The 19,674-nt window shown below is 44.6% G+C and overlaps 1 protein-coding gene across 1 annotated transcript in view; it reads left to right on the top strand.

Moving 5' to 3' along the window:
* The window catches only part of DMBT1 (deleted in malignant brain tumors 1), a 165,362-nt gene that overhangs the window by 23,490 nt on the left and 122,198 nt on the right, over window positions 1–19,674 (top strand). Inside the window, exons 3-7 of the mRNA XM_073627487.1 lie at window positions 494–808; window positions 4,057–4,089; window positions 7,230–7,259; window positions 7,455–7,484; window positions 7,573–7,726. Of these exons, the coding sequence (XP_073483588.1) occupies window positions 494–808; window positions 4,057–4,089; window positions 7,230–7,259; window positions 7,455–7,484; window positions 7,573–7,726 (562 nt within the window). The remainder of the gene's footprint in view (window positions 1–493; window positions 809–4,056; window positions 4,090–7,229; window positions 7,260–7,454; window positions 7,485–7,572; window positions 7,727–19,674) is intronic.

Consider the following 19,674-nt stretch of genomic DNA (forward strand, 5'->3'; position numbering starts at 1 on the left):
CATTATAGTACTGTATAACTTGTTATATACAATATGTACATGTAAGCAACCATTTTTGCTTTTGGCATTTGCAGCTTTTGCTCCCTGCTTTTCAGTGCCACAAAATAGTTACGCTTTACTGCTCCTTCTCGCAATGCTTTTTTTTTTTTTTTTTTTTTTTTTTATTTCCTGCACATGATTGGGCATTAAACTGAACAAAAATGTGCTTAATTTACTAAGATAAGGGAACACTCATTTATTGAGTAAATATTCTCTACTCCTTTAGTAAATCATCCTTATGTGTCCACAGACCTAACAAAATCAATGCACTTCATATTTGGCTAATATTTTATCTTGAAATGTAGATAATCTCTAGAGAGATTATTTGTCCAAAGCCACTAAAATATGTAAGAGGAAGCATGTATATGTGACAATTCTATAAAGAATGACTTTAGGGTACACAGTAAGTACACTTAAATAAATGTCCTAACCTAAAATATTTTGTATTGTTTAGAAATTAACCCTATCCGACTGGTGGGTGGCTTGGACAGATGTGCCGGACGTGTGGAAATATATAATGGAACAGAGTGGGGAACAGTATGTGATGACATATGGGACATCAATAATGCTCATGTTGTGTGTCGACAGCTGAAATGCGGGTCTGGTGTTGCTGCTCTAATTTCTGCTTATTTTGGACCGGGTAATGGGAGTATTCTTCTTGATAATGTGCGGTGTGCTGGAAATGAGCAGTACCTTTACCAATGCAATCATCTTGGATGGGGCTCCCATAACTGTAGACACAATGAAGACGCAAGTGTCATCTGCTCAGGTATATGATTGTTGCTCTTTTAACACAACATATACAGGTTTTAGTATGCAGAAAGACATGCTTTATAGTGTGTTTTTTTTTTTTTTTTTATTACTGATATGTACAGTATGTTATAGGCTGCACTGTAAAATTCATGCTCCCCTTATACTTGAACACACATAATAATTCGATGATTCATGACATTGGTCTTTCCCAGCTATTTCCATAGTATATGTTCTTCCCATACTTCATATTTGAATGTCAAATTCTCCAAACTTTGAAAAAAAAAAAACCCTGTTATCAAACATGATTAGAAAAAAAATTACCCTCTAATGGCGTGTACACACGAGCGGAATTTCCGTCTGAAAAATCTTGGGTGATTTTTCCGACTGAATTCCACTCAAGCTTGGCTTGCATTACACACAGTCACACAAAAGTTCGCTGAACTTTTGACCCTCAAGAATGCGGTGACGTACAACACTATGACGAGCCGAGAAAATGAAGTTCAAAGCTTCCAAGCATGCGTCGAATTGTTTCCAAGCATGCGTAGGAATTTTGCGTGTCAGAATTGGTATAGATGATTGGAATTTCCAAACGGAACTTTTTCCGACCGAAAAATTGAGAACATGCTCTCAATCTTTTGCTGGCTGGAATTCCGCCAGCAAAAGTCCGATGGAGCATGCACATGGTCGCATTTTCCGACCAAGAGCTCTCATCTGTCTTTTGCTGACCGAATTTACGATCATGTGTACAGGGCATAAGTATGTATTTGATAAATCTGCACAAACAGGCCATTTTTGTTGTACTTCTTCAATGCCCTACAGTAAGTGAGAGAATGAGGTATTTTCAATTAAAGGTGTACAATTAAATTCCCTTATCTAAAAATTCATAGAAAGTGCAAGAGTTTGAACACGTGAAATTGTGCTGACAGAAATATGGGAGATGCTAACACAATTTTAAAGTGGTCATACGAATTCTAGTCTAACTACCATAAAAGTCTTTTGACATGGGAAATTCATGCAACCACTCATGTTCTGCATCAATGATTGGTGGTCATTTCACTCTATATTTACTTCTTTGATGAACATTCACTCCTGTGCCAGGCCAAAAATAGGTGGACATTTGGCCAGGATTCCACCAGTAAAAGTGACTTTTCTTTGACTAATGGCAACATCAGTTAATTTTTACTGTTATATTCAACCAATGTAAGAAAAAGCTGAATGTTACTTTTCCTAATCATTCATCAGACATTCCCTCAATCAATCCACTGAACATGCACTGATTGTTTGTCTATGGAGAGAGCTATTGTTACTAGTAACAACTGAGGCCAGCTCAAAAGATTGACATGTTGTAAAGAAAATCAGAGCATGATACATATACTGTAACCAAAACTTGAAAATAAATTTATATTTCATGCTAAAAAAAACAAAAAACAAAAAAAAAAAAACAAAACAAAACAAAAAAAAAAAAAAACACACATTCATGACATGCATTGCTACATTATTTTTAATTTCTATACTCACTATGATCTTTTGTTATTTTCAGAAAAATACATGGCTAGAAGTATTCTAGTGTTCATTTCATGCATGACTGTCAGGTCTATTGCCATCCACTACCATGGACAATATTACCTCTTAGAGGCCGCAAAATATCAACACAGATGATGAAAGTGATAGTCAGAGATATATGAAATGGAGTACAAATCAGGCTTACTTGCCCCAGGCAATGAAATAGTACACAATAAAACCTATAGAGATAATGTAGCCTTTAATCACATATGAAGACTAATAATGTATTTACCACAAAAGTGTATTTATAGATGTAGACATTTTCTCAGCCAATGTGATAAGGTCCTGCTTTGTTTGCAATATATGGATTGGGTGCATCTAGGACAGTGGTTCTCAACCTTCCTAGTGCCGTGACGCCTTGATAGGGGTCCCCACAACTTGGGAAATTTTAACAGTAAAATTATTTTCGTAGTCTGGGTTGTCAGCACGCAACACAAGACAAGTGATTTGCGCCCCTAACCCATGGACATTTAGTGCTCCCTGAGTCCCTTCCACTCGTACAGTATTAAAACCCCTTATGGTACATTTTAGGATGTACCACGCTCTCTCTTTGTTCTTTCTTTCCCTTTTAACCGTCTCTATCCTAATTTCTTGTCCCCCCCCCCATCCCTCTCGCTAGCCGTCTTTCTTGTTCTCTCTCTTATTCTCTCTCCCTTTTTTTTTTGTTCCTCCCCCTTTTCCTCTCCCTTCCATGTATTCTCCATTTTTATTCCTTCTCTTACGCGCGCGCGTGTGTGTGTGTGTGTGTGTGTGTGTGTTGTGTGTGGTAGTTCTGATCAGCCAGCTTAGGTGCTCTTGATCAAGGTCATCTGCTGATCTTAGAACTGTAGTGGGGACTTTTAATGGCGACTATAATCACATGTAGTGTTACTCACTGTCTCCGGCTTCACTGTGGCTCCGACTTTGTGATGTCTCATAGCAGTGACACCTATGCCGAAATCAAGAGATAGGATCTCCTCCAGCCCCTTCCACTTAACATTCCTCACCAATCAGCTGACCTCTAGTCTCTGCCACCCAGCGATGCCATGAACTGAATGGGCAGCTATGAAGAGGCTAAGTGGGTGGCCGCGGGCTCAAGGATCAGCCCAGCTGGGCGGCCACAGGCTCTAGGGATAGCTCTGCTGGGTGGTCACAAAAAGACTTGGAGAGTGGTGCGGGCTTCGGGAACAGCCCAGGATTCAGTGACCCCTGGCAAATCATCATTCGACCTCCAGGTTGAGAACCACTGATCTAGGACCATATGTCTGAGGTGCTTATTTTCTTGAAAAAAAATGCTGAAACTTCTTTTTTCTCCCGAGAAAAGGGGAACAACCATCTTTTGTATATGAACTGTGGTAAAATGTTGGCCCACTCAGAGTGAAATGCCACAGTTAGTTTGGTTTGGAAGGCAAGTTTGAATTCAGACAGAGCTCATTTCTGTAGCAGTATCAATAAGGTATCAGCTCATGCGGCCAGGCAATTCTAAGAGCTTACAGTATAAATGTCATTGAGCTGGCTGATTTAGTCATCATTGATGTTAAAATAACCTAATTTCCATAAAACCATAAGCAATCTGGAGCCATTGTACACAGGTGTGATATGTGACAAAATACATTTTATTCAAAGTATAAGCATTTTTGATTTTAGTATCAGCATTAATTTTGAATTGGCAGATCGACACATTTCACTGACTAATAATAAATTATATGTTCATCCTTTCAGATTCTCAAAATGTCCATTTATATGGTACTACAGGTAATACTATTTTATTATTTCTTCAATAAAAAAAAAAAAATCTGTCACTCAAAAAGTAGGACTGTGGTTGTTCCAGAGACAAGGCAGAACTTTTACTTCTTACAGTATAGTTATGGACCATTGTCAGTTATTCAGCAGGGAAAAATCAGCTATGTTTTTTTTTTTAACCAGCTGATGACCTTGAGTGTACGAGTTATATTCTAAAAACCTCATCTAAATACGTTGGTACACTGATTGTCATTGTGGCAATCTGGGTCTGCCTTTGTGTCACAGGAGCCATTGCAGTGGTTCATCTGTATTTGACGTCTGCAAACAGTGTGGCAGGGGCAGTAATGGGTATGGTGTTAGGACATAGGCTTAATGTGACATACCTTTCCACCTAGATAGGATTAAAGAGCACTGTGGAGGAAAAGCTACTCATGAGCACAAAAGCACGTGTGTACAGCCATGCACTTTTATGGCTGGCTACACCATCTGCAGCTCCCTGGGTGTGGAAAAATATGGGCAGTTTTATGCTAGAGCTACTTTGTGTCTGCAAATGTATGTTCCCTAGAGCATAGGTGTGAGCAGCCTATTGCATTAGGTTGTGCACCCCAAAGCTCAAACACACATGCCTTTCTCTGCAGCCTCAGCTGCATGGGGCAGTGAATAAATTGAATTTGCTCTATCCTGAGCGGCTTCTTGTTCATTCACAAACTGAAGCACTATGCTTTGGTTATGAATGAACACAGTGAGGGAGTGTGTTCACTGTGTTCATTTAGAAAAAGAAGGGGTCAGTAAATGACATATTGACTAGCCCTTTCCTCCGCTCTCCATCCTGAAACATTCCCCGCAGCAGCCGAGGGAAGCATCAACATGAGGGAAAGCCCAGGCAGTAGGGGGGAGTCAGCACCGCACAGAGTAAGACCAGCAATTGTATCCTGCATTGTATAGGAGGACATTGAGAGCTTGTCCACATTCCAAATGGTCCAACAATGGAGGAGAAAGCTTGCTGCTGAGAGAGTTAGGAATAAGGCAAGTATATAACCTTATTCATCAGCCCCTGACAAAATAAGCAGTTAACCCTTAACAGCTAAATTCAGTCTAAACAAGTCCCATTTTCAGTTACTATGTGATGCATAAGCTTCATAAATGAAAAAAACAAAAAACTAAATCTTCCTTTAGTGCTGTCCTTTAGGAAAGCAGTGAACAGGACTAGGCGTGGCCAGATGCTGGCTTAAGACTTGGTAGCGACTATGCTGATCGCTATGCCCCCTGCAACATTAGGTAAACTTCACTGGCATGATTACCAGGTTTTGGGGAGACTTTGCAGGGGGACTAAGAGAAAACTGTAAACACAGATTCAGTTATAAATGAGTGCTGCAGCACATACTTTTAATAGCTGGCAATAGTTTTACTTTAAGTATTTTTTTTGCGCTTGAATATCAGTGGAGTTGAATGGGTTTTTTTTTATGCCCACACTTCTCTGCTGTCTAGCTTTTTCTTTTGGACTTACAGTGGAGGGTGTGGAGGGTGGTGTCAGTAGGGCAGTGGATGGTGTCAGTAATTCTTTATTTTTATTATTTTACAATTTACTTTTTTATTTTTTGTTTTTCACAATGATTTGGGGTGGGGTAGTGGGCAGTGTCAGTAGAGCAATGTGTCAGTAGTTTTTTGTTATTATTATTTTCTCTATTTTTTACAATTTTGTTGTTTATTATTTTCTTTAAATAATTTTTAACATTTTTTTTTACAGTGCTTCTGGGGAAGGGGTTGGGGAGTATGTGGCGGTGATGTTGTCAGTAGGGCAATGGACGGTGTCAGCAGGGCAGTGGATGGTGTCAGTAGTTTTTATTTTTACATATTTTTTTTTTCATTTTACATTTTTTGTGTTCACAATGCTTTTTTTTTTTTTGGGGGGGGGGGGGGGGGGGGTTGGGGCAGTGGACAGTGTTGGTAGGGTAGGGGGTGGTGTCAGTAGTTTTTTATTTTATATAATTTAATTTTTTATCATTTTTGTTTACAATTTTATTTTTAAATATTTATTGCATTTTTTTTTTTAATCAACTCTGTTGGGGTTTGGGCTTTGGTGAGATATCAGGGGTCTAAACAGACCCCTGACATCTCCTCTAAGACATGGAAATGGACTGAGGACATTGACTCACCAGTCCCTTTCTCAGCATTGAAGATTAATGGACAGAAGACAGCATCTCCTGTCCATTTATAAACTGAGCAGAGTAACACACAGGTTACTCTGCTCAGTTTTCACAGGACACAGGAGCGATCTCGCTCACTGTGTCCAATTCAGAAAAGGCAGGGGCCAGTAAATGACCAGTCCCTTCCAACGCTCGGCATCCTGACAGATCCCCACAGCTGGCGGGAGAGGAGGGAAGCCGGATGCGGAAGATGGGGGCAGAGGAGGAGGACAGGGAGGTGGTGAAGAAGGAGGGGTGAAGGACACGGAGGGGGCTGGAGGAGGAGGACAGAGAGCCGGGAGAAGGACAGGAGGGGAGCCGTAGAAGACACAGAGGGGGGCTGGAGGAGGAGGATACAGGGAACAGTCAGGGATGATCGGTGCAGCAGGAGGGACAGCTGTGATCACCGATCTCCCTGTAGAGCTTTTTAGCTGACAGCCGTGGGAGGGAAGAGAAGGAGAAGCGGATGTCAGCTATACAGAGAGATCTGTGTTCACAGCTGTCCTTCCTGCTGCACCGATCATCCCCGGCTGTGAACCAGGGGACCATCCAGGATCAACCCTGCAGCCGGGATATCGGGCAGCACTTGCAGATGTCCGGGAGGCTCCCCCCAAACGCGGGAGGCTCCCGCACCTCGCAGGAGACTTGAGATGTCTGTACCACAATTAGTGTTCCAGGCTTGACATAGTGGCCGTATAGTTTATTAATTAGCTTGTATACTGTGGGTGCTTTTGCTAAAATAAATAAATAAATAAATAAATAATAATAATAATAATAATAATAATAATAATAATAATAATAATTTTATACAAAAAAAAAAAAAATGCACCCCACAAGACAGACTAAAAACAAGCCATTGATGGAGGCAATCTTCAAAATTTTGCACATTTACATTTTTAAGTTTGTTTTACGTATATCTGCCTCTAGTTATTGAAATTCAGTAACAAATACGTATTTTGTTTACAGAGCATCCAGAATACCCAGATTTTACAACAGGTATTTTGTTGGATTGTGTTACTATGTGTCTTTCTCTCATTCTGTTTGATTAAATAATGAGGACTATAATTATGATTTTTATTAGGATATGCACCATAAAATCTTCATTCTTTGTTTATTAAAGAAGAAAATGTTTTATCACTGTTAACTTTTTAGCTATAAAATTCATGATCAGATATGTATTTAAATTTACAGCAATTTCACAGCACCCACAGTGGACAACACGTATGTATTAATCTTTGCATTTATTTTCTATTATTTGGAATTGATTATTTACAATGCCTATAGTTATTTATTTTTATATATATCACAGAGCATTACACCAGTTGTGGAGGTCACATCATGCAGTTTTCTGGGGTTATAACCAGCCCAAATTTCCCCAGTGATTATCCACCTAATAGTTTCTGCTTATGGGAAATTGAGACATCAAGAGAGTATCGTGTGGAGTTGACGTTTACACATTTTCAGTAAGTGCATAGAAGAATTAACCTATATTGTGAAATATGGAGGATGCTATTGCTAACCTCCTAAAAATGCTGATTTCCTGTCTGCCCCTGGGTCACTGACCCACAACATGCATGCAGATTGGAAAGCTATTGAAGTACAAAATATATTTGAAGTAAAAATAAATTGAAGTCATACTCAAGGTCAGTGGTTCAAAAGCAATAAAAAAATAGCGGATCAGCATGACAGCCTGGCAACTAATATTTTCAGAGAATAGGTCAGTAATGGAAGTTTACATATCAAATACCCATACCACAGCACTGTCAAAGGCAAACCAAATCTATTCAAAATGTTGTTCAGTGCAATAAATGTGTGAAAATATAAACAAACAATCCCATAGTATTTCAAAAGTCCATCTAAAACCGTATAACATGCTTCTTTGTTCAGATGAAAGTGCTCCATGCTCATATAAAGCTCTTAGTGCTCCACAAAGTGCTCAGTGCCAATGCTGTGCTTCCACACACTCACCGGACCAAATAAACTGTATGCATGTTCAGCACAGAAGTTACAGCAGGATTTGGGAACAACCCTCCTGGGTACTCTGGCCGCAAGGGTCAGCCTCTCCACCTAAGCTCACCTCTCCAGATGCATTGCTCATACACCCCTCCTGTGTACTTGTGTGCCTGTTCTCGGGCTTGCGATTCATCTCTTCCCAGTCCAGTCTGGTAGAAGGTAATTCTGTTCTGGCTAATAGCACAACTTGTTCACAAGTTTTCCCCAGGCTGGTATTCCAGAAGATTGTGTTCAAGACTGATTAACCACCTGCTGTTGATTCAATTAGCTACATACCCCTACACAGTCTACATGTTGTTTCAAGGCAGCCTTCCTTTCAGAGATGCATTTTAGGCTACTTTCACACTGGGGGCAGGCGTCAGCGGTAAAGCAGCGCTATTTTTAGTGCCGCCTTACCGTCGTTTTAGCAATGCTATGCGGTCGCTAGTGGGGCAGTTTTAACCCCTGCTAGCGGCCAAAAAAGGGCTAAAACCGCCCGCAAAGCGCCACTTCAGCTGCGCTTTGCCGGCGGTTTGGCGACGCTGCCCCATTGATTTCAATTCGCTGCAAAGATGCTGCTTGCAGGACTTTTTTTACCTTCCTGCAAGTGCACCACTCCAGTATAAAAGCCCTCGGACTTTCACTCTGGAGAGACAGGAGAGGCTCTTTATAGGCGCTATTTTTAACGCTGTAGTGCCTGTAAAGCGCCTCAGTGTGAAAGTAGCCTTATGATTTAAGTTGATGAATTATTATTTTATTTTATATTTTGAAAAACATAATATAAATATGTATTTATACACAATTTGAATAAATTTAATGAAAATAAGGCTATTGCAATAAATAGTATTTGAATAATAAAATCTGCATAAATAGCATCAAATATCAGTAGCAATTTGAAACTGAAACTGGCAGTAGGCATTAGATCAGGGGTATTCAAACTATGGCCCTCCAGTTGTTCAGGAACTACAATTCCCATCATGCCTAGTCATGTCTGTGAATGTCAGAGTTTTACAATGCCTCATGGGACGTGTAGTTCTGCAACAGCTGGAGGGCCGTAGTTTGAGGATCCCTGCATTAGATAGACACACACAGATAATCTAACTGACCTATTAGATTTTTGTTACAGATAGGAGCACTAAGACAATGCTTATGCCTTTTAAGGATGAGATTTGGGTGTGGGTCAACCATATGTTCAATCCAAATTCAAGCTGTACAAAGTTTGCCAAATGAGCAAACTAAATGGTTAGATTTTCCCCATTCATCCATTTAAACATCCAGCTGTTGCAGCAGAAAGTCATTCATTTGGTGGTATTTCTGCTGCCACTAAATTACAGCTTTGGTTAGAATCCTAGTTGGTCAATGGCATCAGCCAGCATTCCAGGCCAGTTTGTTAACATTCAGCAGCCAGCTGTAAAACAGCCTTTTGTGATGGAAGAGGTTTTGTGGTGCATGTCAAAGTGTTTTGGGTCCTCTCATTATTGACAATGGATCAACATCACTTCATGACGTGATTAACTTTGGATTTACATTGTGGGATATATTTTATTAATGTTTTCTAACGTGTGGGTGTTATTTCCTATTTTCCTTTTTTCAGTTACATGGGGGTCAATTCACAAAGCTTAACCGCATGCGATAAGGGTATCATACTCATTTGCATACATTATAGCATGCAGTAAAATAAGTCTAATTGTTAAAAAAAATTAAGTTTATGTGGTATTTACCGATAAAAAAAAAAAAAACGTGCTGGTAAATATTGCATAAAAAGCTCCAATTCACAAACGGATCAGAGCGTTAAAAAGCATGCTATAATTACCACCAGGGTTTAGCTGGCGGTATCACATGAGGTATTTGTCAAAAAACAGCCTGGGGGTCGGGGGAAAAATAGCTGGTTGTTAAGGTGCGGGTTGGAATGCTAGCCACCGCGTCCTTGACAACCGATGACTCCCTGCTCACAGCTTATTGTAAAAAAAGCCATTAATTAAAACGTATGAAAAAAAACAGCGTGGGGTCCCTCCCCCAGTCCTTACCAAGTCCTTCGGGCCAAAAAAAAAAGCGGGGGTCCCTCTTAAAATCCATGCCAATCCCTTATCAAAGCATGCAGCTGGCAGGGCAGAAAAAGGGGAGGGGGGACGAGCAAGCCATACCAGGCCACATACCCTCAACATGGAGGCATGGGTGCTTTAGGGTGGGGGGCTCTTCCCCCCCACCCCAAAGCACCTTGTTCATATGTTGATGGAGACAAGGCCCTCTTCCCGACAGGGCGGTGGTTGTGGGGGTCTGCGGGCAGGGGGCTTATCGGAATCTAGAAGCCCTCTCTAACAAGGGGGCCCCCAGATCCTCGCCCCTGAATGTGAATGAGCATGGGGTTCATTGTGTTACTCTTCTCCCTCCGGTGTTACTTCTCTCTCTCTGCGGTCTTCTCCTTCTGCTGCCTTCTCTCTCAGCTGTTTCTTCTCTCTCCGGTGATGTCTGCTTCGTCCGCTGCCACTAAAAATAAAAACACGATCTTCCTATGATGCTGGCTGCCTCCATTGTGATAGCTCCGGGTGTCTGACATTTCTTATATTGCAATGGGGCGTGCCCATCCGGTGACATCATTTAGAGATCCCGCCCCTTGTGACATCACGTAACATCACAAGGGGTGGTGTCTCCGGGTGACGGCAGTCCTTTGAGATGTTCTTATGCTGGCTATCGTAGGGCCCTTTAAGAGCATTAGTGCACTTAACAACAGTCCCAGTAAACCTGCATGAAATATAGGTGCAGTTGAGGAACACTATAGTCAGTATAGTCTCAGTGCAAGGTAGATGTGGTTCAGATGCGCTAAAGGTTTGAGGGTGTTATAGAGTTTATATAGGTGCAGTCTAGGTTTGGAATTAATGCGGTATAGAGTGCAGTATGCGTGCGGTATGGATTGGGTACACTTAGTGTCCTGCTCTCAGGGGCTTAGTCCCTCCTACTAGTATTAGCGATGGGAGAATAGCCCTCTCACTAGCCCCTGGGACTCACTGTAGAAGGAGGGGCCCCTTGGTCTCTCCCCAAAAGCCTCCAGTGATCGGGGATGGGAAGCAGAAGGGGAGTAAAGGCTCCAGTCTCCCTGTGGCAGCGGTGTAGGTGCTGAGATGTGTCCTCACTCCCAGGCTTGGATCTCCACTGGTATGGTCTCCAGCTAACAGGCCAATATCCAGACAGAGGTGCTCTCTCTCTAACTACAGTGGTGCCAAGAGGAAGAACATTCCTGGGCAATTTAATAAAAAATCATCTCTTCATTCCTTCTACTGCCCAGTGCTTATTCTGTAGTATAACTGTTATAGTGAAGCCATTATATGGCTGCTGTCTCAAACTTCAACTCCCAAGATTCTCAGTACTCTGCATAGAAGTCTATGGGCTTGCTTGTCTTTAGCTCTTCTTCTGCTGGTCAGAGGAGGATGATTAAACATACATTAATATCACAGTAGAGGGAGAGATGCAAAGAAAGAGCAATATTTCCTTCTCCATGTTGTTATAGCCCAGCACCTGGCCACACAAGTCTTTAGTTAGCTAGGGTAGTCTTTTAATTGTACACACTACATATACAGTTTCCTTGTACCTGGAGGAATCATTCTAACACAGATGCCTTTGTACACTGGCCCTTACATTGTACATAATCCCATTAAACTAGAGGGAGCCCATAAACTGGACACAGTCCAGGTAAAAATGTATAATTAATTTACTGCTGGTTTAAAACGAATGTATCACTTGAAGACTGGTGCAGTCAATCACCTGGAACTTTATGGATGTTGTCAGTTTAGCATTTATTAGTGACATGCTGCACTGCAGCTATTTGTGCTCTGTATTCTCATTTAGCTTACCTTGTAAAAAGTTACTGTATCATTTTTCTACTTTATTTTTTCATTTTGTTTATCATCCATTATTACATCATCTCATTAATACATATAAAAATACAAATATGTACACAGGCAAACAGCAGTGTTAGCGATTTGCTGACTTCAGTATTATCTGTAAGATTTGAATAAAGGTAGGATTTTCAACACTCAAAGCAGATAATTCCCTTATCTATAATTGTAAAAATGATAGGGCCAGCAGCAATTCAGATGCATCAACACCACAGATTGATTGTTGCATTACTTAACCAGAAACTAGTAGGTGGGGACACACCACTACAACAGGCTGTCATTTCAACAGTATCAGATGATGCATATGAATTGTATATACTGCAAGGGGTATGCGGGCCCTAAAGGACTTGGCAAGTGCTTAGTTTACTCCACCCCCTCCCTCTTCCCCCTCATACCAGCACTGATGGTAAATGGTGGGTGTGTGGATATTTTTATCTACTTTTTATCACTCATTGATCTGTTACAATGAACACTTTGCTTTTTTATTGTGTGTTGGATAGGGATGAGCCGAACACCCCCTGGTTCGGTTCGCACCAGAACCTGCGAACGGACCGAAAATTCGCACATACGTTAGAACCCCATTGACGTCTATGGGACTCGAACGTTCGAAATCAAAAGTGCTAATTTTAAGGCTAATTTGCATGGTATTGTCCTAAAAAGGGTTTGGGGACTTGGGTCATGCCCAGGGGACATGTATCAATGCAAAAAAAACTTTTAAAAACGGCCGTTTTTTCGGGAGCAGTGATTTTAATGATGCTTAAAGTAAAAAAAAAAAAAAAGTGAAATATTCCTTTACATATCGTACCTGGGGGCTGTCTATAGTATGCCTGTAAAGTGGCGCGTGTTTCCTGTGCTTAGAACAGTCCCTGCACAAAATTACATTTTTAAAGGAAAAAAAGTCATTTAAAACTGCTTGTGGCTTTAATGTAATGTCAGGTCCTGGCAATATGGATTTTTCCCATATTAAGTTTTTCCCATATTAACTCTTACAGGAGAGAATTTCCCTTCCTATGGGGTAGATTTCATCTCGCTTCCTATTGTCTCCTTCCGTTTGCAAGTAGGAGTCGTTTGTAAGTTGGATGTTTGAAAGTAGGGGCCTGCCCTATATACTCAGCAGAAATTTGGGCCTTAGGTGTTGTTGTGGTCTCAACACTGTAAGCCCTCACAGGGCCCTGCTGTGAAATATTAGATCAAGAATTGTAATTACATGCCCCTGTTGAACAGGGCCAGAAAAATTGGGCCTTTGGTGATGGTGGTAGTGGTGCTGGTGCCACAACACTGTAAGTCCTCACAGTTACTCTTGGTGGGCGCTGGAACGGGCCCTGCTGTGAAATATTAGATCAAGAATTGTAATTACATGCCCCTGTTGAACAGGGGCTGAAAAATTGGGACTTAGGTGGTGGTGCTGGTGCCACAACACTGTAAGTCCTTACAGTTACTCTTGGTGGGCGCTGGAACGGGCCCTGCTGTGAAATATTAGATCAAGAATTGTAATTACATGCCCCTGTTGAACAGGGGCTGAAAAATTGGGTCTTAGGCACTGGTGCTGGTGCCACAACACTGCAACCCCTCACAGATACTCTAGTTGGAGCGCAGGAACTAGCCCTGCTGCAAAAGAATTGCATCAAAAATTGTAATTACATGCCCCTATTAAACAGGGGCTGAAAAATTGGGCCTTAGGCACTGGTGCTGGTGCCACAACACTGCAACCCCTCACAGATACTCTAGTTGGAGCGCAGGAACTAGCCCTGCTGCAAAGAATTGCATCAAAAATTGTAATTACATGCCCCTGTTAAACAGGGGCTTAAAAATTGGGCCTTGTGGGCACTGGTGGCGGCGCCCAGAACCAAAAATGTTCTTACAAGCTATCAGCATGATCATTGAGGAGGAAGAGGATAATTACTCAGCATAACAGGATAGTCACTCAGCATCAGCATAGGCAGTCTTTGAAGGGATCTGACATTTAAAAAAAAATTATTCGGTTACATTAGCATCAGGTGCTTGGTAGCTGGTGGTGATCCAAGACTGATTCATTTTTATGAAGGTCAGTCGATCGACCGAGTCGGTGGACAGACGCACCCTGTGATTGGTTACAAAGCCTCCAGCAGCACTGAATGTGTGTTCCGAAAGAACGCTGGATACAGGACAGGCCAGTAGCTCAATTGCATACTGTGCAAGCTCTGGCCAGTGATCCATCCTCAAGACACAGTAACCCAGAGGATTTTCGGTGGGAAAGGTGTCCAAGTCAGATCTTGCCCCTAGGTATTCCTGCACCATGTAAAACAGACACTGGCGATGGTTGCTGGAACTGATCATACCTTGGGGCTGCGGACTAAAAAATTGTCTGAACACATCGGTCAGACGGCCACCTTCTCCACCGCTCCTTCTTTAACTGACCGAAGACTCAGCAACACGTTGTCCAGAAACAGGAGTTTGTAACCTCCCAGTCTCTGGGAACGCATTGCACAGACCTTTCTGCAAGGCCTCCCGAAGATGTTTCATCCTCTGCTCCCTCTGCGACGGGAAGATAAGGTCCGCAACCTTACCCTTGTAACGTGGATCAAGAAGGGTTGCCAGCCAGTATTGGTCCTTCTCCTTGATACCATGAATATGAGGATACTTATGCAGGCTTTGCAGGATCAGGGAGGCCATGCAGCATAGGTTTGCTGAGGCATTCAGTCCGGAGTCCTCTGGATCACTAAGGATGACATGGTCCACAGCCACCTCCTCCCAGCCACGTACAGGTCCATGTGTTTCTTGGGACTGATCCCTTAAAGACTGCTGCTGATGCTGAGTGCCAGGCTCCACCTCCATACTGACACAATCCTCCTCCTCCTCCTCTTCCTGTGTGATCGGCGGGCACACAGGAACATTGTCTGGATAAAGGGGGCCTTGAGAGCTAAGGAAGTCCTCCTCTTCCTGCCTCTGTTCTGCCTCAAGTGCCCTCTTCATTATTCCATGCAGTGTGTGCTCCAAAAGGTGGACTGATGCATGCACTGTCACTGCTCACCATCCTCGTGGCCTCCTCAAATGGTGCCAGGACAGTGCATGCATCCCTGATCATGGTCCACTGGCGTGGGGAAAAAAAAACAAGCTCCCCTGACCCTGTCCTGGTGCCATAGTTGCACAGGTACTCATTGATGGCCCTCTGCTGTGTGTGCAGCCGCTGCAGCATGACCAACGTTGAGTTCCACCTGGTGAGCATGTCACAGATTAGGCGGTTCTTGGGCAGGTTAAACTCCTTTTGGAGGTCTGCCAGCTGAGCACTGGCATTATATGACCGGCGGAAATGCACACAGACTTTCCTGGCCTACCTCAGGACATCCTGTAAGCCCGGGTACCTGCCCAAGAACCGCTGCACCACCAAGTTAAGGACATGAGCCAAACAGGGCACATGGGTCAGTTGTCCCTGTCGGAGGGCAGAGAGGAGGTTGGTGCCATTGTCGCAAACCACCATTCCTGCCTTAAGTTGGCGTGGCGTCAACAACCTCTGAACCTGCCCCTGCAGAGTTGACCTGCCCCTGCAGAGCATCTTTTGGCCTGCGTACTTGCGTAGCCCCTTGAATGCCTACGGAGCACCGCTGGTTCCGAGGACAAAGCACAGGATGAGGCCATGGAGGAAGAAGAAGAGGAGGGGGTGAAGGAGAGAGGTGTGTCACAATCATTAGTAGTGGCATTTTGGAGGCGTGGTGGCGGAACAACCTCCAACACTACTGCACCTTGTCCTGCATCCTTCCCAGCTGCCAGCAGAGTGACCCAATGTGCCGTGAAACTTAGGTAACGTCCCTATCCATGCCTGCTGGACCATGAGTCAGCAGTAATTTGCACCTTACCGCTGACCGCCCTGTCCAGCGAGGCCCTACACATGCCGGTAGAGAGCCGGAATCGCCTTCCGTGAGAAAAAGTGGCGTTTGGGTACCTGCCACTGAGGAACCGCACATTCCACAAACTCACGAAAGGGGGCAGAGTCTACCAACTGAAAAGGTAGCAGTTGAAGTGCTAGCAATTTTGCCAAGCTAGCATTCAACCGCTGGGCATGTGGATGGCTGGGAGCAAACTTCTTTTGGCGGTGAAGCAGCTGGGGCAGGGAAATCTGCCTGGTACAATCTGACGTCGGTGTACCGAAAGCAGATTGCCCACAAGTACTTGGCTGTGACACACCTAATTCTACACCTTCATTCCTCTCAGTGCAGGTCTCAGAGGACTGAAGGTATAGTGGGGTTGGAGATTTCAGCTGATGAGGAAAAAGGAGAGGTCCTCTTTGTTCTTTGGTGTGGGTCTTTTAGATACCCTTGCCAAAGAACTGCATAGCAGATCAACATATATCTGGTCAAGCATGTGGTGCCCAAGCAGGAGATGTTTTGGCCACACGAGATACGCTTGAGACATATGTTGCAAATAGCAGCGGTGCGATCTGATGCACTTGTCTCAAAAAAGGCCCACACCAAAGAACTTTTAGAATAACGCGCAGAGACAGCAGCGCCCTGCACATGCGGAGATTTGCGGTGTGATGCAGTCAGTGTGCTGCCCTTAGGCTGGCCCCTGGAGGGCATCCTGCCTCCTTGGTGATGTGCCTCCTCCTCTCTCCTATCAGGCACCCACATTGAGTCAGTGACCTCATCATCCCTCCCTCCTCATCACTGGAGCAAACCTGGCAGTATGCTGCAGCAGGGGGAGCATGACTGCCAGATTGCTGTCCTTCTTGGGCACCTCCTCTGTCCGTGCTCACGTTACTGCCTTCATCTAGCTCAGTATTAGGGATGAGCTTCGTGTTCGAGTCGAACCCATGTTCAACATTCAAAATCAATGTGGAAGTACCTGTGCGACTATGGCACCAGGACAGGGTCAGGGGAGATTGTTTTTTTTTCCCCACGCCAGTGGGCCATGATCAGGGATGCATGCACTGTCTTGGCACCATTTGAGGAGGCCACGAGGATGGTGAGCAGTGACAGTGCGTGCATCAGTGACACTGTCCCCCTTGTCCACCTGTTGGAGCAAACGCTGCGTGGAATAATGGACAGGGCACTTGAGGCAGAACAGAGGCAGGAAGAGGAGGACTTCCTTAGCTCTCAAGGCCCCCTTTATCCAGACAATGTTCCTGCGTGCCCGCCGATCACACAGGAAGAGGAGGAGGAGGAGGATTGTGTCAGTATGGAGGTGGAGCCTGGCACTCAGCATCAGCAGCAGTCTTTAAGGGATCAGTCCCAAGAAACACATGGAATTGTACGTGGCTGGGAGGAGTTGGCTGCGGACCATGTCATCCTTAGTGACCCAGAGGACTCCGGACTGAATGCCTCAGCAAACCTGCATGGCCTCCCCGATCCTGCAAAGCCTGCGTAAGGATCCTTGTATTCGTGGTATCAAGGAGAAGGACCAATACTGGCTGGCAACCCTCCTTGATCCACGTTACAAGGGTAAGGTTGCGGACCTTATTTTGCCGTCGCAGAGGGAGCAGAGGATGAAATATCTTCGGGAGGCCTTGCAGAAAGGTCTGTGCAACGCATTCCCAGAGACTGGGAGGTTACAAACTCCTGTTTCTGGACAACGTGTTGCTGAGTCTTCGGTCAGTTAAAGAAGGAGCGGTGGAGAAGGTGGCCGTCTGACCGATGCGTTCAGACAATTTTTTAGTCCGCAGCCCCAAGGTATGATCGGTTCCAGCAACCATCGCCAGCGTCTGTTTTACATGGTGCAGGAATACCTAGGGGCAAGATCTGACTTGGACATCTTTCCCACCGAAAATCCTATGGGTTACTGTGTCTTGAGAATGGATCACTGGCCAGAGCTTGCACAGTATGCAATTGAGCTACTGGCCTGTCCTGCATCCAGCGTTCTTTCAGAACACACATTCAGTACTGCTGGAGGCTTTGTAACCGATCACAGGGTGAGTCTGTCCACCGACTCGGTCGATCGACTGACCTTCATAAAAATGAATCAGTCTTGGATCACCACCAGCTACCAAGCACCTGCACCTGATGCTGATGTAACCAAATAATTTTTTTTGAAATGTCAGATCCCTTCAAAGACTGCCTATGCTGAGTGACTATCCTGTTATGCTGAGTAATTATCCTCTTCCTCCTCAATGATCATGCCGATAGCTTGTAAGAACATTTTTGGTTCTGGGCGCCGCCACCAGTGCCTAAGGCCCAATTTTTAAGCCCCTGTTTAACAGGGGCATGTAATTACAATTTTTGATGCAATTCTTTGCAGCAGGGCTAGTTCCTGCGCTCCAGCTAGAGTATCTGTGAGGGATTGCAGTGTTGTGGCACCAGCACTTAGTGACTAAGGCCCAATTTTTCAGCCCCTGTTTAACAGGAGCGTGTAATTACAATTTTTGATGCAATACTTTGCAGTAGGACTCGTTCCTACGTTCCAACTAGAGTATCTGTAAGGGGTTGCAGTGTTGTGGCACCAGCACCAGTGCCTAAGGCCCAATTTTCAGCCCCTGTTTAACAGGGGTGTGTAATTACAATTTTTGTTGCAATTCTTTTGCAGCAGGGCTAGTTCCTGCGCTCCAACTAGAGTATCTGTGAGGGGTTGCAGTGTTGTGGCACCAGTGCCTAAGGCCCAATTTTTCAGCCCCTGTTCAACAGGGACATGTAATTAGAATTCTTGATCTAATATTTCACAGCAGGGCCCGTTTCTGCGCCCAGGGGCATAACTACCACCATAGCGACCCATGCGGGCACTAAGGGGCCCGCAGCCAAGTGGGGCCCAGTGAGGATGAGAGCACCGCCGGCACAGTCTCCCAGCTAGGGGAAGAGAGAGGAAGAGGCAAGCTGTTACCTGTGCCCAATGCAGCGTGACCTGTGCCCAATACAGCGTTGCCTGTGCCCAATACAGCCTGGTCTGCCTGTGCCCCATACAGCCTCTCCTGTGCAGAGGAAGAGGCAAGCCACCCGGATCAGCAGAGAGCTGAATTGCCCGATGTAATAGCTTTCATTAGAACTTCCAGTGTTCCCGGGGCTCACGTCACATAGCTCCACCTCTTGGCCCGGCGCCTTTGATAGACAGAATGCCAATCCAATGTGGGACGTGTGACGTCATCAAAGGCGTCAGGCCAAGAGGTGGGGCTATGTGATGATGAGCCCCGGGAAGACGGGAAATTCAAATGGAAGCTATTACAGCGGGCAATCCCGCTCTCTGCTGATCCGGGTGGCTTGCCTCTTCCTCTGCACAGGTGAGGCTGTATGGGGCACAGGCAGACCAGGCTGTATTGGGCAGAGGCAACGCTGTATTGGGCACAGGCAACGCTGTATGGGGCACAGGTCACGCTGTATGGGGCACAGGTCACGCTGTATGGGGCACAGGTCATGCTGCATGGGGCACAGGTCATGCTTTATGGGGCACAGGTCACGCTGCATGGGGCACAAGTCACGCTGCATGGGGCACAGGTCACATTGTACGGTGCACAGGTCACGTTGTCCGGGGCACAGGTCACGTTGTACGGGCACAGGTCACGCTGCATGGGGCACAGGTGACGCTGCATGGGGCACAGGTCACACTGCATGGGGCACAGGTCACGCTGC

The sequence above is a fragment of the Aquarana catesbeiana genome, linkage group LG04 (genome assembly GCF_042186555.1).
Source record: "Aquarana catesbeiana isolate 2022-GZ linkage group LG04, ASM4218655v1, whole genome shotgun sequence".
Classification (NCBI taxonomy): Eukaryota; Metazoa; Chordata; class Amphibia; order Anura; family Ranidae; genus Aquarana; species Aquarana catesbeiana.